The 22,327-nt window shown below is 40.5% G+C and overlaps 2 protein-coding genes across 3 annotated transcripts in view; both read right to left on the reverse strand.

Moving 5' to 3' along the window:
* Positions 1–22,327, reverse strand: part of cfap119 (cilia and flagella associated protein 119) — a 116,834-nt gene that overhangs the window by 84,618 nt on the left and 9,889 nt on the right. The gene's annotated exons all lie outside the window — the stretch shown is intronic.
* LOC133121218 (transcription factor Adf-1-like) lies at positions 19,331–20,540 on the reverse strand. Its single transcript, XM_061230419.1, has 3 exons — positions 20,408–20,540; positions 19,833–20,104; positions 19,331–19,711 (listed from the first exon to the last, which is right to left on the reverse strand). The coding sequence occupies exons 1-3, from the start codon at positions 20,538–20,540 to the stop codon at positions 19,331–19,333; spliced, it is 786 nt and encodes a 261-aa protein (XP_061086403.1).

The following is a 22,327-nucleotide window of genomic DNA, read 5'->3' on the forward strand; positions in this document are numbered from 1 at the left end:
CATATTACGGGGATCCGTAGAAAGATGAACAAGAGACAAGAGTTGAATGTGCTAAACTACTTAGAACATAGCACCTTTGGTATCAGACCACCTATTTTTTAGGTGAGCAAAAGTATTGGAACAGAGAGTATTTAAGTAAATGAAAGTAAATATGGTAGCATATCCCTTGCTTGCAATAATTGCATCAAGCCTGCGACCCATTGACATCACCAAACTGTTGCATTCTTCTTTTGTGGTGCTTTTCCAGGCCTCTTTCAGTTGTGGTTTGTTTTGGGGGGGTTCCCTTCAATCTCCTCTTCAGGGGTTCCCTTCAATCTCCTCTTCAGGAGGGGAAATGCTTGCTCAATTAGGTTAAGGTCTGATGATTGACTTGGCAAATCCAAAACCTTCTACTTTTTCTCCCTAATGATGTCCGTTGTTGTGTTGGCAGTGTGTCTTGTGTCATTGTCTTGCTGCATATTGAGGTTCCTCCCTATTAGATTTGGACGCATTTCTCTGTAAGTTGGATCATAAGCAGATCCCTTTTTTCTCCATACTTTAGTAGAGGTTAATCTTGAAATTTTGTGGCTCATCTCTGTTCTTCTTTGCAACTTGTAATCTCGCCTTCCGATTCTTACTGCTGATGAGTGGTTTGCATGTTGTGGTGCAGCCTCTATATTGCTGCTCTCTAAGTCTTCTTCGAACGGTTGATTGAGTTACTTTCACCCCTGCCCCGTGGTGTTTCTGATGTCACTGACTGATGTTTTGGGGTTTTTCTTCACAGCTCTCACATCTCGGCAACAAGAAACACCTGTCAATCACATGTTCCAATACATTTGCTCACCTAAAAAGTGGTGGTCTGATACAAAAGGTAATATGTTCTAACTTGTTTAACAAATCTAGATAAAAAATACCAGGAAATAAAAGCTGAAATTTGGATCTGTCATCTCATCTTTTGACATCAAACTCAATTGTCTTCAGTATATCACAAAAATAAAGTAATTGACCTTGCTTTTCCAATACTTTTGGAGAGAAATGTGTAACAATAATGTAGACTCACTGTTTCAGACATTTAGTCACAGTTTAGACAGCGACTGCCTTGTAAAACCATCCATTAATACGCATTCCCTTTTCTGTAATCCACTTTTGTGTTTATAAAGCATTTTAACTCACTTGGTCTCATCCTCAACTGACCTCAATTTCACTACCAAGACTAGCAATCAGTTACATTACTTTTTGTACTTAGACTGTAGAAAAGGTCCTGCATCGCCACTTGATAAAAAAGATACAAATATCATAATGCAGCGATATTTCCAAGCAATTCAAGCATATTTCCAAGCCATATTTCCAAGCATTTCCAAGCAACAGTAGGCTTACTGCCAAAACAAAGTACCACAAATAATGAAATAAGTAATTTTTTCAAGTGAATTTTCATATAACTTTAGCGTGGAAGCTAAAAGTAAGTAACCGTGAAGCGAATATGTTTGTTGAACTGACCACTTATATAGCGCTCATGCCTTTTGTAAATCGTGTCTTGAATAAACAGTATTTCTTGCTCTATAAGCATTTGGGTGTGGAGAATCTGTGCAGGAGAATAATAATATATTGATAGAGCCAGCTGTTTGCAATGAAAATGTAACCACTGGATATACCACACATACCTTTGCTGACATTTTTGACCGAAATGGCCTCTATACATTCCAGGATTTAAAATCACAATACAACCTACATGGTACATCATTTTACATTAATGCCATGCTGGATAGGATAAACTGAACAAGGGGTTCAATGTTCAATGGGGTTCAGTGTATCTAAAAATACTGACCATTCATGCACTAAAACTTTCTTCATAGAACATACATAACACCTATAAAATGTCACATCATGAAGCTCACTCATTTTCCAATCTGTGAGTTGTGTCCTCAGGGGGCCCATGGCACCTTTATGCATCTTTTGTTTATCGTTATTGGATTGTCCTGCTGCAAGTTTTGGAACCAAGTGGCCGTAACTTTATCCAATATTGTTATCAGAGATATTCCACACTGTCCCAGAGTACTAATGTTGAATGACAATTTGAAACTTGATTTATCTGTACTTCAAAAATGTGTATGGCTGGCTGGCCAAACTGCAGCTAAAAAGATGTTTAGACAAAGGTGAAAACACCACACTCTGTCCTGGTCTCATTGGGTACAGTACATAGCTCTCTTCAAATTATTTACATGGAAACATCAATCACTCATATTCATGCAGCTAATCATAAAAAATTAGATGCCTGGCATTTGGTGGCTGCTACAGTTTTATTATTATTATGATTTCCAATATTTGATCCTAACTATGTTCAATAGCCCTGAGGGGGAGTCGCCATGGGGGGTGGGGGTCTCACATGAGTTCAGACTGCCTCAGTTCAATAGTAATAATAATCTTCAATCAGCAATCATAATAATAATAATGATAATAAATTATAATAATACGAACAATAATAATAATAATAATTGTTAATTATTATAAGTGGTGAGAGCAATAATAGCATTACTAATAATAATAATAATAATAATAATAATAACAGTTAGAGTAATAATAATAATCATCATCATCAATAATAACGATAATAATTGTAAATAAGTTAACTGTAATAACAAATAATAATAATAATAATAATAATAATTTTATAATAATGATGACAGCAGATGAGTAGTGATAATGGATAACAAAAAGTTGAGACTTCCGACTGAATTGTTTATTGTTTTTAGCTGTTTGTTCCATTGAGAGATCATCTTTTACCTAATCAAGCCATCGCGACATTGAGCGTTTGTGTCTGTATTTCCAGTTAAGGAGTACTGTTTTTTTGGTTATGGTCAACGTGATGGTCAAATGGTCAAAGTATGGTTATAACCTAGCATTACAGCTCCTTTTCCTTTGTTTTTGTTTTTCACTCATAATTAAATTTAACTACCCGCGAAAGCACAAGAAGAGCACGGCGTCGCAAAAGGCAGGATGATTGGGCTGGCCCTGGCAAGAATAAGGGGGCCATCTTCCAACAGAGGTGAGTCACCTGTAGAAATTGTGGATGTGTCCCGTGCCCTTTAGGTTTTTCCTTTTTCCATTAGGTCCACAGCACACACCGTAGGTTAGGAATCTCTTGGTAAATTAAGACTAATTAGGAGCATTACGGTTTCAGCCAGCACCTTATAGGCTTCATTTTATCGATACATTTCCCAGCACAGAGAGATTCATAACAATGTTGAAATGGATGCTATGTTTTCTATTAATGGTGGTGGTTGCAAATTATTGTTGGAAAGCTGTATTTTATTTTTAAGTGTGTTCTTAAATTGGAGATACTGTATGATGTTTTCTTGGGTGATATTTCTGTGTTAGTGGATGGTTAAAAATCTATCATTTTCAAATAGGAAGTGTATGTGGGTAATTATTTTACTTTAAGGAAGTAACTTTAACTTCAAATTAAATACGAAGGGGGTCTTATTATTATTGATTAAGAAATCTGGGTTATTCCAAATTGGCCACCAGGCTTCCAGAGTTGTTGAAATGGTGATGGTCTTATAGCAATTATGTTTTTTGATTGATTGGGACAAGAATAGGTATTTAATGGAGTTCTTTGCATACTGACTGTTCAATGTCAATGTACTGTAACTGATGAGCTAAGAAGTAATGAAAAATATTTGGGGCATTTAAGCCACAAGGCAACTTGCTTTACTGAAATATTGAACGTTTAATTATTTATTTATTTTTCCTGTAAAATTGTGTGATTATTAAATTTAGAGTAGAAAAACAATTGGATGTTGGACAGATGGGAGACATTGAAAAAAAGATAGGTGATTCTTGGTAGGATTGACATTTTTACTGCAGCTATGCGGCCAGCAAGTAAGAGTGATAAGGTATTACACGACTTAAAAGATTTCCAGTGGTTTTAAGAATTGGCATGAAGTTCAGTTTAAACAACTCTGAAAAGTTGGAGGAAATATCAATGCCGAGATATCAAATGTTACCTGTAGGCATGTTAATTGAGTAGATTGAATAATCTGAGATGGTGGAAAATGTCCCAATCGGATTGAAAATAGCTGGAAGTGATGTCAGAGGATATAGTATATAGTAAAACAGTGGTGTGCAAAAATGTTGCCGCCCCTGGTCAAAAATAATTTTCCAATTAATATCAAATAATATATATTTTTTAAACAAATCTGTTTCCTTTCATTCAGCTGGAAGCTATATACTTATCATGGTTTACAAATGAATCAATAATGGCATGGCTGAACTTCCAATACCTGATTTGAGATACGGCCATTTGAGATCTTAAGTCAGACGTTATGGTTAAATTCAAATATACTGATAAAGGGAAAAACTTTATGTCACGTTTCACACTTGTCATGTCATGTTTCATGTTTAGTTATTGTCTAATTCATTTTATTATCATGTCACGTATTATGTTAGTCTAGTGTCGCCACGTTTTTATGTTTTATTTCTTGTTACGTTTCATTTTCATGTCATGTTACGTTTCATGTTTAGTTCTTGTTACGATGTATTTTGTAGTCTTGTCATGTCACGTTATATAGTTTATTCATGTCACAGTTTGCTAACTTGTTAAGTCACAATTTATGTTTGTTTCATGTTATGTTGTTCTGTTTATTGATTAGCCTACACTTTTTTGTATCTTTCCGCAAACCTTGCATTCATGCTTACTCTCTCTCCCTTGCTATCGCTCACGCTTCCCTAATTGTTTCATTTTCCCATGTCTACTTAATAATCTACTAACATTAGATCAGGATTGGGTAATACTAACATTCTAACCATGTGTTCATGTTTACCTTACGTTTCTTGTGCATGTAATTCACTAATTTACTAACGCTAGGGCAGGATAGGTTTATTACTAACAATTACTAATTATCTTGTTACTTGTCAATCCTCTGCTCTCAACCTAATTGTCTGCACCTGTCTACACCTGCATATAGCTCAGTGTTCATGTCATGGCAAAATTGTTGCCTCTTGTTTATCAGTGCACGCTTGATTGTGGTTTCCAAGCCATTGTCTACCTGTTTTGATCCAAGCCTGTTTATTGACCATCGTTATTGACTGTTTTGTTGACCATTACCTGCCTGTACCACAAACTCTTGCCTGCTGTCTTTGTGCTTTTGCCCTGCGGAGTGGACTTCGGTCTTGACTCTTGTACCGCCTTCGCCTGCCTACCGTCCATCTGCAATACTGCCCCACTGACAGCTTTCCTGGTTACTGGACTTTTTGCATGGTGTACGGATTTCAAGACTGCCTTCTCCCTTGGTACTGTATTTTGGTTTTGGCTGGATTTACTTTGTATGAACTTTGCTTGTTTTCAACTACGCTCATTGGACAATCCCTAATAAAGCCCTTTATTCACATCTTTGTTGTCAGAGTCGTGCATTTTGGGTCCTACCCCCACGCACCCGTCTCACTTTACTTGGGGAGACATTTATTAAAAAGACATTATATTTATGAATACATCTTTGGAAAATTGTGCACCTTGCCTCAATACAACCAACTTCTGGCAGCAATTACATTCTGATAAATGGGGAAAAAAGGTAACCATGAATAAAGAAACTAATTGTTTGTATTAGGGAGGTTAAATGGTTAAGTAAATGGCTAAGTAAAATAAATAAAGTGGTGTATATTTCTTTCTTGCATGGGAGGAATCTGTGTGTATTAAATCAGTCAGGCTAAGTCAATCACCAGACCTTAACCCAATTGAGCATGCATTTCACCTGAAGGGGAGATTGAAAGGACAAACCCCCTGAAACAAACAATTGAAAGAGGCTGAAGTGAAAGCCAGGAAAAGCATCACAAAAAAAGAATGCAACAGTTTGGTGATGTGAATGGGTCACAGACTTGATGCAGTTATTGCAAGCAAGGGATATACTACCAAATATTAACTTTCATTTACTTAAATACTCTCTGTTCCAATACTTCGTAGAAATATCTTTGGTGAAGCCTTTAATGGTATTCCTCAGTATCTGAGGATCCTTTACTGTACTGTACTTAAAGTAAAAAAAAGGTCTACTTTCAAAACATAATTTTCCAGAGATTGAGCAATGTTTTCCTTCAATTTAAAGCTGTTTTCTATAGATCAAGGGATGTTTTCCTTCAAGAGGGCCATTTTCCATAGACCACAAGACTTTTTCCAGAGATCGAGCAATGTTTTCCTTCAACTGAGGGACATTTTCCATATTGAGAGGGACTTTTTCCATAGAATCAATATTATGAGATAATATCTCATGCTTGCAATACAGCTGAACAGTCACAAGGAATAGTTTGTACAGATGGTCTGGATCAAGTGTAAAGGTGTAGACATTTTCATGATAATTTCCTGTTTCATTGTTGAGAATTTCGACACAGGCGCGGATTATGCCCAAAATCTATGCATGGGGACCCTGGTCTTAGAGGAGATCCTCTTAATTTGCCAAAATAAATCAAAACTAACTGTGTAACTGTGTAAAAGTGTGTTAGTGACTGTGTAACATTACATCTATACTGCAAATTCTGTCAGAATAATTACATGACACCAGATCTAGAATTGATTTCCCTCTTGTATTGAAAGATGTTGATTTCATGTGACAGCATTGAAGATAAAAATAAAAATAAACATGAGATGACAAGATAAAGAAATACAGGGCTAGTTTACTTGAACAAATGTAAAACAGCAGAACAATTAAACTGGAATATTGCTTGGATAGTTTATGTGATGTTCAGTTGTACCTAGACATTATCTGACATCAGTAGTTTGGCAAACAGGCAGATTTTTAGGAACTGTATTTTTTTTAATGCATATATGCATTGTAAGCTCTAGTTTGGAAGCATGCACTATACATTTCATTTTATTTGCTGCATTATACCATTGAAATGTCCTCACCCACATTCGCAGCATGAATTGCCTTGATGATGGACAGTAGCACGGATGTCTGCTCCCTGGTCAAGCCTGCTAGCCTGCAGAATAGTAGTGCATGCAGATACATGTCACTCAGCACTCTTGTCATTGGCTGGTTCATCTGAATGCCAAGAACCTTGCATAGAATCCTGCGTAGAGACATTAAAGGCATGAAGTTGCAATGTTTTGAGAATTATAGGTATGTATTTGATATGATCCTTACACTGACACTCAGTCCCACTTTATTAGGTACTTATTAGACTTATTTATTAGCCTTGATCTTCTGCTGCTGTACCCCATCCACTTGAAGGTTTGAGGTGTTGTGTGTTCAAGCATGCTTGTTTTTGAAGGTTGCACAGGCGTGACTCAAAAAGTAGTAAAAAAAATGTTTAGGATTTGCCCTTTCATCTTTCGTTCCCTCCGCAATTTACGTAATTTCATTCCCTGCACCTTTCGGTTACTCAATTCAATAAAGTTCATCAATTTCTGACAAGATAATACAAACGTCTAAACTTCTGCATGTGGGGTACCCAGCATTGTAAATTATGCAGGAGATACAGCAACAAATACAGTTCTCATTTTTTCAACTGCCTGATAAAAAAATAATTCATTATTTTTGTTGCTGTATCAGCTGAAGTTTTAGTACCGCTAGTCGTACAACCATCATTTACGATACTGTTTTATTATTGCTTGTAGCATAACTCTGATGATGTTGATGGGTAACAGATATCAAGAAGTCATAGCATGCAAGTAGCATGGATTGAAAGACTTGTTTGTATAACCATTTAAGCAGTAGGTGTTTTGTTCATCTCACTTTCCCCAAATTATGTTACCTACTCCCAAAGAATCATCTATCCTCATTAAAGTTTAAGTTTAATGAAACACCTTCTTCGATCATCATAATATTCTAACTAATGCTGCTTTCCAGACAACTCAGAGAACATCCCTCAAAGTCAGAATTCCTACTTGTGAACTTGGGGCAAATCCATCTACCCAGACTTCACAAGAAACAGTTGTCTGACGTCATACAACACTGGCAGCACCTATGGAGGCACACATCTTATATAGTAAACCATCAACTGAAAGGCAATGCAAAGTATTTGTTCCGGCATGACAATAAAATAAAATGGCTTATAGTAAAGCTTGTTCTGCGTGCAAATTGATGTGAAACAATGTTGCCAATGTTAATAGTTAGCTGGTTAGGGCAAATGATCTCTGAAAGTAATATTCTCTGCACAAAAGTTATTTGGGAAAATAACAAAAAACATGAGAAACCCTTTGGAAATATACAATTTGCTGACTTTCGCAGATTAGCTACCAATATAGCTTGACTGAAGCTGTTAACGAGTGGTACAATTTCTCCCGTTGGGTCAGTGCAGAATGCGGACAGTTCATGTGGTTATACACTTGCCACATAAACACCACTAGTATTTCATGGTCAGCCATGTTTTTTAATTACTTCTGGCTTGAGTCGGATTGAATCATGGAGAAACCATAGACTGTTTAACACATTTACAGTTCAATGGTATAACATTACAAGGCTGGAGAGTAGTATTACACAGCCCACCCACAGGGTGTGGACGAAATCGGTGCTTATGTTTTTATAAATCAGTCAGGAAGTTAGCAATCAACTCTACACACAGCGAAAACACTCAAAAAGATTTGGGCCACGTTAAAATAAGATTCCTGGCTAAAGACCCCAAAACATCAGTCAGTGACATTACATAGAGAGTAGCAATACAGAGGCTATACCAGAAGATGCAAACCACTCATCAGTAGTAAGAATCAGAAGGCAGGATTATTATTCGCAAAGAAGTACAGACATGAAACATGAAAGTTCTGGAACAAGTTTTATGGACTGGTGAGACCAAGATCAACATCTACCAAAGTGATGGGAAGGCCAAAGTGTGGAGAAAGAAGGGATCTGTTCATGATCAAAAACATACAAGCGCATCTGTGAATCATAGTGGAGGAAGTGTCATGGCTTGGACTTCCATGGCTTCTTCTGGAATGAGCTCACTAATCTTTATTGATGATGTAACCCATGATGGTAGCAGCAGGATGAATTAAGAAGTCTACAAAAACATTCTGCCAACTTACAGAGAAATGCATCCAAACTAACTGGGAGGGACTTCATCATGCAGCAAGACAATGACCAAAACACAATACCAACACAACAAAGGACTTCATTAGGGAGAAAAAGTGGAAAATTGTAAACTGCCCAAGTCAATCACCAGACCTTAAGCCAATTGAGCATGCATTTCACCTCCTGAAGAGGATAATGGGTCACAGACCTGATGCAGTTATTGCAAGCAAGGGATATGCTACCAAATATTGAGTGTTAGTTCTTTTCATTTACATATATACTCTCTGTTCCAATACTTTTGCTCACCTAAGAATTGGGTGGTCTGATACCAAAGGTGTCCTAAGTAGTTTAACATCACATTGACAGGTGTGAATACCAGGAAATAAAAGCTGAAATTCCGAACTCTGGTCTCGTGTTCATCGCTATCTCAAGCCCAAATGTATTCAGTGTATTGCAAAAACAATGGAATTGGCCTTGCTGTTCAAATACTTTTTGAAGGGACTGTATAAAAAGTGCTGTAATTGCTACATGGTGAAACCAAAATGTATAAAAATAGCCTTTAATAAAAGCTCTCAGTCTGCGCTTTACCACATATGATTTGTTTGATCACAAACACAGAAAATGAAATATTGAATCAGAAAAAGGTGACCCTAAACTTTTTAACAGTAGTCTATAGACCTACAGAAAAAGTCGCCTGAAAAGGTATTTATTTGCAGTTTTGCAAATTTTATGTATCTTTCATAATAAATGAGAATCTGAACGACTCATTATGTCCTGTTTTACTTTGTTCAAAATGTGTGCGCTCTCTGCACGTGTGTTGCTACTAATATTGGAATTGTAAGTAGCAGACTGGCATATGCTTTTATACCGTTGCTCCACAAAAAAAAATGTTATAGCTAAAATTCAACACATTAATTGCAAATGTGCATAATGATGTAGCCTCGCGAAAAATAGATAAACAAGGATTTGTAAAGCAGGAGAGAGCGGGTTTTCTTGATGATATGATGATACAGAGAAACAACTTCATGTTCTTCATCTACTAAGCAGTTAATTAGCGCTAATTATTATTATTATTATTTATTATTAGGCCTAAATAATGCATCAATTTCTCTTAAGACCCATAATATCATTTAGTTACCATGTGTCATTTTGGAGTCTGGAATCCCACCTAGACACCGCTTAGAAGAAGCAATGCAGAATGCTCATTTTTGGTGATACTGGCATGAAGTTTCAAAGGAGATTTGTCCAGAGTTGTGACTTGTGACTCATGTGTTTCTAAGCCAACCAGGCAGAGCCACAAGCATTTTATCCACTCAAATACAAACATTATTTTTGGTGAGGAAAAAATCTTCCACTTTGAGTTTGTTTCAGTAATTCTGACTATTGAAAAACAAACCCCCTCGGGTTACCTTTCAGAAGAGAACAGGATTATTCAATATAAGCACATTAATTAGATGGTACATTTCTGGCAAAAAATTACTTAATGAATTTATGGTTACACAGAAGACAGCATGTCTATAGCAGTGTACCACCAAACTATAAAATATTTAGAAGGCATGGCATTGACAATGGGTGCTTGCATGAAAATGGCAACTCTAAACATGAATACCAATACATTCAGCAATAGGCGACTTGCTGAACAATACATATTGTAAATATAGGACACTACCTGAGGAATGGCACAGAATAACATAGGATGCATGTAGACAGAGTTGCCGGTTAATACATAACTCCAAAGTGAAAAAAGGCATGGAAATGTAACAACCAGCTTTTCCTCAATTATGGCTAGTCTACTATTGTTCAAGGACAATAGCTTGTGTTTTAATTTTACAATTGATTTATAGTCGTGTTCAAAAAAATAGCAGTACAACATCAGTAGCCTGATGAACCAGTGTTATTAGTAGTAGTAGTGATATTTCACAATGCATATTTTCTCATTTATGTGTAGATGTAGTAGTGTAATAGAAAAACAACCCAGACCCAACTGTCATGATTACATTACATTATTGGCATTTGGCAGACGCTCTTATCCAGAGCGACGTACAACAAAGTACATACCCATAACCAGGGCTAAGTGCGCTGAAAGACCCTAGAGGGAAGTACAATTTCAATTGCTACCCGTACAAGAAAGATAAGGACCATTTTTTTTAACAACAAATAAACAAACAACAAAGCAAAAGTGACCAAACTTAACTATCCAAATACTGCTTACCTAGCCAACTAAAAATACCGAAACACTACGTAAATCACAAAGACAACAATTAAGGATCACAGGGAGGTGGGGAGGGATGGGGAGAGGTGCTGCTTGAAGAGGTGCGTCTTCAGTTTGCGCTTGAAGGTGGGGAGAGATTGTACAATTCTGACCTCAAGGGGGAGTTCGTTCCACCACCGTGGAGCCAGAACAGACAGTAGTCGTGAGCGTGAGGTGGAAGTTTGGAGAGGGGGAAGTGCCAAGCGGCCTGTGGAGGCTGAACGAAGAGGTCTGGCAGGGGTGTAGGGTCTGATGATTTTTTGTAGATAAGCTGGGGAAGACCCCTTAACTGCTTGGAAGGCTAACACCAATGTTTTGAATTTGATGCGAGCCATGACAGGCAGCCAGTGGAGGGAAGTAAGCAGGGGGGTGACGTGTGAGTATTTGGGAAGGTTGAAGACCAGACGAGCTGCTGCATTCTGGATAAGTTGGAGGGGTCTGATGGCGGACGCTGGGAGGCCAGCCAAGAGGGAATTGCAGTAGTCCAGGCGGGACAGAACCATCGCTTGGACCAGGAACTGGGTCGAGTAGGGGGTGAGAAAGGGGCGGATTCTCCGTATGTTGTATAGGAAGAACCTGCATGACCGGGTCACCGCCACAATGTTCTCAGAAAGGGACAGTCTGCTGTCCATCACCACGCCGAGGTTCCTTGCACTGGGTGATGGCATGAGTGTGGTATCCCCGAGGGAAATGGAGAGATCCATTACATTACATTACATTACATTATTGGCATTTGGCAGACGCTCTTATCCAGAGCGACGTACAGTTGATTCGACTTAGCAGGAGACAATCCTCCCCTGGAGCAATGCAGGGTTAAGGGTCTTACTCAAGGGCCCAACGGCTGTGCAGATTTTATTGTGGCTACACCGGGATTAGAACCACCGACCTTGTGTATGCCAGTCATTTACCTTAACCACTACGCTACTTACCTTACAAGGTGGGGAGAGGTATTAGCAGGGATGAATATCATTTCAGTCTTGCCTGGGTTGAGCTTTAGATCAAGCTCTGGATGTCACTCAGGCAAGCAGAGAAACGGCAGAAACCTGTGTATCAGATGGTGGGAACAAGATGAAGAGTTTGGTATCATCCGCATAGCAGTGGTAGGATAGCCCATGTGCAGTGATCACAGGGCCAAGGGAACGAGTGTAAAGAGAAAATGACATGACATGCATGCTCCTTATTCTGAGTAACTGACTCATTCATTGAAAGGGGTGTGTTCAAAATAATAGCAGTGTGGATTAGAGAACTCATTCATTCTGAAAAACAGGTGTCTTTTATTAAGGAAGTAGGGAAGCAAATGTTTCACACATTGTTGTAAAATATATTTGCTTCTGAATTGCTAAGTAAAATGGGCCATTCCAAACATTGTTTGAAGGAACAACGTCATTTGATTAAAAACTTGACTAGAGAGGGAAAAACGAAGTGCAGCATATTATAGGATCCTCAGCTAAAATGATCTCAAATGCTTTAAAATGGCAACAAAACCCTGAAACATGCGGAAGAAAACAAGCAACTACTGTTAAAACATATCGAAGAATAGTCAGAATAGCAAAGATACAGCCATTCATCAGCTCTAGAAAGATCAAAGATGATCTACAATTACCTGTAAGTGCTGTTACAGCCAGAAGACATTCGATCGAAGCTACCGTAAAACTTCAATTAAAAGTCCCATATAGATGGCAGTCCCTAATGTAAGCAGGGTATGGCATTATTTTTTGTCAAATAAACGTCAGTCTCAATTAAAAGCCGAGTCAAACGGCAGTTGGGAGTGTGACAATGTTTACGGCAATTTTTTTTTTTTACTAACATTGCAATGTAATATTTGCTGATCGCCCAAATAATGAGTTGAATCGCAATGGTGCCTGCACAGAGGGAAAGGTATGACCTAAAATTCAAGCTGTCAGTTGTCAAATTTGCAGAACAAAACTCAGGAGAAGCAGCAGCAAGACATTTCTCTGTTCACCTGTCTGTTGGAATTTCAAGATTGCGGATACATTTGAATGACATACGGTGTTTATTTGACTCTCTTATCCATGCGTTTGTGTAATGTAAATCACTTTGCATACATTCTGTATTAAATGATACCGGTAGGCTAATAAATCTAATTATTTTTGATACAGTAATGCCATAGTTTTGTGTGATTATTCCAATGATTTGCTGAAATTGAGTCTGGTTTTAGTTATTTTCTATTAGGTATGGTAAATCTCGATGTGTCGGGCACTGCGCTTTTTTAAAAGGTGTCCGCTTTTTCCCATAGGGTTGCATGTAAAAAAAGGCACTGGTCGTTGAAAAAAAGAAGTTGAGTGTGAACACAGGCTTATGAAATAAACGCCTGTCTCTAATAATAGCCTGTCTCTATTAAAGGGCAAGTGCACATCGGTGTTCAAAATCCCGGGCTATTAGAAGAAGTTTTACGGTAAGCTAAGCACCATTGTTGAAAAAATGGCATGTGCATTGGTGAATTGGTTAAAGGAACACATCGATTGGCCCAAAGAGAAATAGCGTAACATTCCTTTAGGGTCTAGTGGTCTTCAACAGTACGTCAGATGATCGCCTGGTACTCAATTCAAGCGACAGTACACTGTGAAGACAGTGAAGCATGGTGGTGCAAAAATCACGGTATGGGGATGTTTTTCATACTACGGTGCTGGGTTCGTATACCAGGGATCATGGATCAGTTTGAATACATCAAAATACTTAAAGAGATTATGTTGCCGTATGCCGATGGGTGTTTCAGCAAGACAACGACCCCAAACACACGAGTAAGCAAGCAACATCTTGGTTCCAGACAAAAAGGATTGAGGTAATGGAGTGACAACTCAATCCCCAACCTCAACGCCATTGAAAACTTTTTAAACATTAAAAATGCAGTTTCTGGAGCAAAACCCAAAAATTCACAGGAACTGTGGAATCTAGTTTGTTCATCCTGGGCTGAAATACCTGTTTCTAGGTACCAGAAGTTGGATAAAATTTGTTAATGCTTTGATTTGGAATTGAATGTGTAATGTTTCCACGACATCTGAAATACGGAACTAAAAGCTATAAAAAAATAGTTGCACTTTATTCACTTTTTTTAACGCACTGCTATTTATTGAACTGTAGGTATTCAACTCCCAGCCACGGTCTACAATTGCAAAATCCTATCCAGTTGTTTGAAACTTGAAGAAATTACATTTCTCATTCAAATTTTTCCCTTAAACCCATCTCATGCTGTTTTGTTTCATTTCGTATCATAGGTAATAAAAATACAAGTGACCTTGTATTCTAATCAGATCTAAGATGCAATGTTTTCAGCTGTGTGCCTCTCATCTATGCTATGAGCATACATCACAGCTGTTTTAATTCACCATCCATCAACAAGTTACCGTCACATAGCAATTGTAAGGGAGGTCAGCCATGGAAAAAGTAACGTTACAAAAAGCAAGGTCAGCTTTTATCTTCCCAACTTTATATTCTTTATAATCTGTTCCTTCTCAATCTGCACTCTGATGATCTGGCGCGATAGTATTTTGACTCTAACAATTCCATGGAACCAAAAAAGCCTTAATTTTGCTTAAAAAAATTAAGAGGCAGTGTGTCCTTAATAATTAAACGAGTGATATGCTGTGCAATTAACTTGCATTGAGATTGAAAGAAACCTTTACTTATACAAATAAGTCCCAAGGTCTCCTTTTCAGGGGAGCCCTGTTGGCAGTCAGTTACGACATTTACAAGAACAAAGTTACAATTTATTTACAGATACACAAATATAGAAAATATACAAATAAATAAAATAGAATATTTTACATAAGAAACATCAAGTCATCACTCAAAGCATTTAGCCTCTTCCATTATCAAGTTCAACAGAACAGTTTTGAAGGATGTAAAAAAAATGTAAAAATGATAAGCAATCCAACTTCAGTACATTTATTCCATATATAGGGTGCATATGTGCTAAAAGCTGTGTTACCCAGGCCTGTTCTGGTTTTAGGTGCCTCTAACTTGATCCAATCTTGAGATCTGGCATAGTGACTCAAGTTTTTAATAGACAAATTATGTTGTTTCCTTCTATAATCAAGAGAATGCCACCCTACTGTGTCATATAGTGTACAATGATGTGTTCAGCCACCTCCCGTGATAAAGCGTAACACACTATGATCAACTGCATCTAAAGGCCTTAGAGTACTGTTAGTGATCACTAATCTACTCTTTGTGATCGGCCGATAGCTATTTACAGAACTGGCATCACCACCTCTGAGTGATGGAAGAATAAGGCTAGCTTTCCATACAGTGGGAATGGTTCCAGTTCATAATGACAAATTAAAAATATGAGTTATCAAATGTGTAATCATTGGAGCTGCAAGACGCAAAAGGTTTGAGACCAAATTATCCTCCCCAGTGGATTCTATATGTTTCAATTCTAATAGGGGCTCTTTCACTTTGAATTCACTAAAGGTCTGTTTTCTGGAGGATTTGAAGTTTTTGAAGTTGACTTAACACTGAGTTCAGACAAGTCTCTTATAGAGGACTAACCAGAGCCCTCAAAAAGATTATCAGCCTCTATAAAATGTTGATTAAAACATCACATATCATGTGTTTACCAGTAATAGGTCCAGAATCAGTGCTGATAGAATTTGGTAATGATGAAGAAGGGGTAGGATTTAGAGACAATCTTCCAAAATCGAGGTTTATTCTCACTCTCCATTAACAAAGAGATATAATTCTCAGATGTTGCCTTCTTCATCAGTGAGCAACATTTATTTCTAATTGTTCTAAAAACCTGGTGATCAGACTGCACATTTGTCTCTCTCACTTTAACCCATGCTTTATCCCTGGTTCGTAGTTCGTAGCTGTAGAAGTAGAAAGACAATGATGTACTGCTACAACAATTAGAGGGTTACCACCCACATCAACTTTCATTATAAGACTTTAGAATTAGCCGTGGATAGATTTGGCATATAACATGTTTGCTAATAGGGAGGACTTGATGTAACAAACAACGCCGCGTCCTTTACATTGCCTGTCACACATGAACACATTGTACCTTTGATAGCAATTATACAGCATGATATTGCATCTGTGAGCTAGGATTCTGTAATCACAAAAATATCCGGGCAGGTTTCATGAGTCCAGGATAAAATTAAATCCGATTTATGACCCATGCTTCTAGCATTCATACATAGAGCTCAGAGCCCGCTCTTAAAAGTTAAAATCAAATGGTCGAGATCAAGATGGCGCCATGGACGGTCACCTCGGTGTGTTGGTGCACGTTGTATTGTCTTGTTTTGTTTGTTAGTTCAGTGTTTTGTGACAATTCTGGGAGCTTGTACACCAGAGAAGAGCTCATGAACAACAGGGCTACAACCCCTACAGATTTATTTCCCACTTTCATCGCCACATCTGTGGAACTACCGAACATTGTGGTCAAAGGTGTGCTCACCTTTGTGCATACAGTGAAACGTCGGAGGAGAGGAAGACGCGCTGGTGTGCTCGTGCATCTCCGCCAACATGGATATTGCACAGCGTTACCTGGAATATTTCTCTCTAACGTGCGTTCACTGGGAAACAAACTGGATGAACTTGGGTAAAAATAGAGACTTTTCTTCATCTTCTGTTTTGTGCTTCACGGAGACGTGGCTGTGTGGATCGATACCAGATTCTGCGCTGCAGCTGGCAGGCTTCCAGCTCTTCAGAGCGGATCGTGACACAGAACTTTCCGGCAAAACGAAAGGCGGAGGTCTGTGCTTTTTCATTACCAGTGGCTGGTGTAACAATGTCACAGTGATCCTACAACACTGTTCACCTGATCTGGAATCTTTTTTCATAAACTGCAAACCCTTCTACTCCCCCCATGAGTTTGTTTCATTCATACTGGTCAGTGTTTACATTCCACCGCAGGCTAACGTGCAGGAGGCACAGTGCATGCTCGCCAATCAGATACTGTGTGTGGAGCAGACAAACCCGGACTCTTTATTGTCCTCGGTGACTTTAACAGGATACCTCAGCCATGAACTCCCCAAATACAGAAAGTTTATTAAATGCACGACCAGAGAGATTCTGGATCACTGTTACACCACAGCAAGCAGTGCTTATCATGTCGTCATGGTCCACCTGATTCCTGCATACAGGCAGAAATTAAAGCTCTCTAAGGGGCCGTGTCCACAGAAAGCGTTTTTTTCATGGCAGAGCGCTTTGGACATCAAAATCAAAAAAATTCCCAGAGCGCTTCCAAAAAGCGCTCAGAGCTCAGAGCGCTTTTTGTTGCTAGGTTACGGTCTTCATGTCATCTCCGTCATTAATACAAATAACATATACAAATAACATAACCTAACCGAAATAACGACATAACGACATTACATTACATTGCATTACATTACATTACATTAAAATAACGACATAACGACATAATGGTAAACATGAATACCAGAAACAAAATCCTCGCAATTGCTCTAGCGGCGGATCTCAATGAAGATCCCGCTGTCAGGAGAAGGTGTAAAAGTGTGTGGGTGCACGACATCAATCGTGGTAGGAAGCAGTTTGGGGAGTATCACCGGCTCGTCCAAGAGTTGCGACTGGACGATGCCCGGTTCAAAGCGTACTTCAGACTGAACAAGCAGCAGTTTGAAGAGGTACTCCAGAAGAACGTTAGATACTTAACTATATAACTATCAATAGACTAGCTAGCTATTTCTCTGTCTGTCTAGATAGTCTGTGTCTGTCATACCAGTTCCATTCAATACTGCTTTATTGCCATGACTGCATTTGTTACAATGTTGCCAAAGCAAGTAACAGTGAAATTGTCATATTGCCAGAGACTTTTTAAGTAATCCACAGATACAGTTCCCAGGCCTAATAATTAGTTGTCCATCTATCTGTCTAGATAGATAAGTAGATAGATGTATTAGCTATTGATATTCTGTGTCTATGTCATGTCATTTCCCATACCTAGTGGGGTTCTGCACTGTGGGGTTCTGCACTGTAGCGAGGATTGTGCGGAGTGTGTGTGAGGCCATATGGGAGTGTATGGTCTCCAACTACATGCCCGTACCAGGGGCTGAAGCCTGGAGGAAGATTGCAGGGGACTACGAGAGGCTCTGGGCATTCCCCAACTGCCTTGGTGCCATGGGCGGGAAGCATGTGGTGATCCAAGCCCCACCATCTAGCGGAAGCCAGTACTTCAACTATAAGGGGGCATTCTCTATCGTGCTTCTGGCGGTGGTGGATGCCCACTACCGGTTCACGGTGGTGGACGTGGGTGCATATGGCAGGAGCAGCGATGGAGGCACGCTGGCTTCCTCAGCCTTTGGCACTGCTCTGCGGCTTGGGAACCTTGACCTCCCCGAGGATCGACCTCTGCCTGGAGCAGACCATCTGGGACCCCAGCCGCACGTCTTCCTCGCAGATGAGGCGTTTCCTCTTCGGAGGAACCTCTTGAGGCCCTACCCTGGCCAACATCTGGGGAGAGAGAGGAGGATCTTTAACCATCGGCTATCCCATGCGAGACGGATGGTGGAGTGCTCCTTTGGAATTCTTGCCACCCAGTGGAGGCTCTACAGGAGGGTTCTTGGAGTGTCCCCAGAGGTTGCGGAGTCCGTAGTGAAGGCCACCTGTATCCTCCACAACTTCCTGCGCTGGGATTGTGACGGAGAAGATGTCCCCCGCACTACAACCGTGCCAGCAGAGTCACAGGGTGCAGTGCAGAGCATCCCCAGGGTCGGCAGCAACAACGCCTCCAGAGAAGCAGCTGCAGTGAGAGAGACCTTCACCAGCTACTTCTCCTCTCCAGATGGTCAAGTGCCTTGGCAGGACAGCATCCTCTGAGCCCTATAACTCCCCGCCCCCCTGCTCCTTACCATCGGCAGCAAACCAGCTACTACACACATCCATACCCTATACATCTAGTGATAATAATAATCAAATAAAATATCTAAACATATTTATTTTGTGCGTAGTTAATTCAGGTGGTCATATAAAAAAGGTCAAATACAGTGTGGCAATACATTTTTTATTGTTGAACTGATTGTGAGTTCCAATGCAGCCAAGAAAGTAAAAACTGATGAACAAGTGAAAAATGTTTTGTATTAGGATAGAGAAAAGAAAAGAAAAAAATGTGTGTGTGTGTGTGTGTCTACATCTCCCCAAACTGCACATCATATAGCACTTGTAGAAAACGCATATGAACTTGCGCCTTCTTTTGATTGGTAAGCCTCCGAACAGAGGGCACCAGACTCATCATAAAATGTTCATCTTCATCCGTCTGTCTCTCCAAGACGGACAAAACACTTTGTTGATAAGGTGTGAGTGTGGTCTCTGAGGTCTTTCTTTTCTTAAATGCTGAAGGACAATTTGAGGTCTCCCGCACCCTTGTAGAGGTCCTTGGAGGAGAGGGAGGAGAGGTGCTTTCTGACAGGTCCCCTGAGAGGCGTGCTGAGGGCTGAGAAGTGTCCTCTGAGGAATGTGCTGAGGGGCCTGCTGTTAGGCCTGCTGCCTCCTCTTCACTTTCCACAACCTGTAAAGAAAACGTAATATTTTAAATTTACCTGAGTTAACCATATGGAGAATAGCCCAGCAGTAATACACTCGGGTATGTTTTTAGTTTTAGGGTTTGTTTACTAGCTTGGTATACCTACCTCTCTTTGGGGCGACATCATTGGCCCCAGAAGGGCCATGATCTCTCCCGACACCTCTCCTTCCTCCACTCCCTTTCCTCCCTGAACCACTACCAAATTAGATGTTGTGGCCCTCTCCCTACAGTGAGGCTCAAGGAACCCCAGAATGCCCATGTACTTCCACCTCTTATGTGAGGTGGCCATGGCTCCACTTCTCTTCCTGTCCATCTCTAATTTTCTTTCCTTTAAATATTTGTCCCTGAGGTATTTCCATTTTTTTTTGCACTTGTCAGCTGTTGATATAAGATTATGTACGTTAGCTAGCTACTAATTCACATAACTAACACAAGGTAAACAGCAAGCTAACATCAACCTAACAAGATAATGCTAACTGACAGTTAGTTCGCTGACTTAGCTAGCGTGTTAACATAACTACAAGGTAAACACCAAGCTAACATCAACCTAACAAGAGCATACGAACTGACAGTTGGATAAACTCTGACAGTTAGTAGCTAACGTTAGCTAGTTAGCATAACTACAAGGTAAACAGCAAGCTAACATCAACCCAACAAGAGAATACAATTAATAATTCTCACCTGAAACACCCAAAATGGCAGAGACATCTCTCCAGGCTTTGTTCTTTATATTTTTATCGTGATAGCCCTTCATGGTAAGATCGTATATGACCGGGTTGTCGGACACCGCAAGAATCAGCCTCTCCTCCGCCATGTCTGTTGATCTTTGTTGGTCCCACCTCTTCCTCGATTATGATTGGTCGGTCAAAAAAAAGTGACATTGATGAGCGCCGCTCCTCTCCAAAAGTTGAACTATTTTCAACTCAAGGCGCCCAGAGCGCTCCGCCAAAAAACGCTAGCCGCCGAGAGCGCTAAAACCCTAGGCGCGACGCTGGGAAGAGGAGCGTGCCTAGTGCGTCTTTAGCATAGAAATGAATGGCAGAAGGGCGCTGGCAGCTCAAAAAACGCTTTCTGTGGACACGGCCCCTAAACCTGTTGTGAGGACATCAAAGAAGTGGACCAGTGAAGCTGTGGAGGATCTTCTGGCATGTTTGGACTGCACCAACTGGGATGTTTTCCGGACTGCTACCAACAATCTGGATGAGTACACAAGAGGCGGTGACTTCCTACATCAGCTTCTGTGAGGACAGCTGTGTACCATCACGCACCAGAGTGGGTTACAACAATGACAAACCCTGGTTCACAGCCAAACTCAAACAGTTAAGGTCCGAGAAGGAAGAGGCGTTTAGGAGTGGGGGCAGAGTCATGTTTAAAGTGGCCAAGTACAAGTTTAGCAAGGGGGTGCGAGAAGCTAAACGATTGTACAATGATGACTCTGCTTCTATCTGGAAAGGGTTCAGACAGATCACTAACTACAAAACAAAAAACCCCCACTCCATGAACAATTGAAGGTCAGTGGGACAGTCCTGATACCATCCCCCATGACACCAGCCAGCAGCTCCAGCTCCAGCCCCCCTCCTCCCCCATCTCCTCCATCACAGCAGGAGCCGGGGCCACTCCACAGCTGCTCACCTCAGAGACACCTCTGTCCTTACTGGAAAGAGATGTCAACAGGATTTTCAAGAGGCAGAACCCCAGCAAAGCAGTCGGGCCAGACTCTGTCTCTCCATCCACCCTGAAGCACTGTGCTGATCAGCAGTCTCCGGTGTTCACATGAAGTCTTTTGAGTGCCTTATGCTGTCCCACCTCAAATCCATCACAGAACCCCCTCCTGGACCCCCTGCAGTTTGCCTACAGAGCCAACAGGTCTGTAGATGATGCAGTAAACATGGCTCTCCACTTCATCTTGCAGCACCTGGACCTATGCCAGAATCCTGTTTGTGGATTTCAGTTCTGCCTTCAACACAATAATGCCAACTCAGCTGGGAGAGCTTGTCCTGTAGCAGAGTGTGCCTGATTCCACCTGCAGGTGGTTCACAGACTTCCTGTCTGACAGGAGGCAGTACGTGAAACTGGGAAAACATGTCTCTGACTCCCGGACCATCAGCACCGGTTCCCCCCAAGGCTGCGTTCTTTCCCCTCTGCTCTTCTCCCTGTACACCAAGAGCTGCACTTCCAGTCACCAGTCTGTCAAGCTCCTGAAGTTCGCGGATGAAACCACCCTTATTGGACTCATCTCTGGTGGTGGGGATGAGTCCGCCTACAGGTGGGAGATTGACCATCTGGTGACCTGGTGCAGTCAAAACAACTTGGAGCTCAACACTGTGAAGACAGTGGAGATGGTTGTAGACTTCAGAAAGAACCCAGCCCCACCCGCCCTCATCACCTTGAGAGACTCCCCTGTTGACATTGTGGAGTCCTGCCGCTTTCTGGGAACCACCAGGACCCCAAGTGGGAGCTGAACATCAGCTCTCTCACCAAAAAAGCCCAGGAGAGGATGTTCTTCCTGCCAAAGACAATGATGGTGCACTTCTACACCGCCATAATCGAGTCCATCCTCACCTCCTCCATCACCATCTGGTATGCTGCTGCCACTGCCAA

Source organism: Conger conger, chromosome 2 (assembly GCF_963514075.1).
Source record: "Conger conger chromosome 2, fConCon1.1, whole genome shotgun sequence".
Taxonomy (NCBI): Eukaryota; Metazoa; Chordata; class Actinopteri; order Anguilliformes; family Congridae; genus Conger; species Conger conger.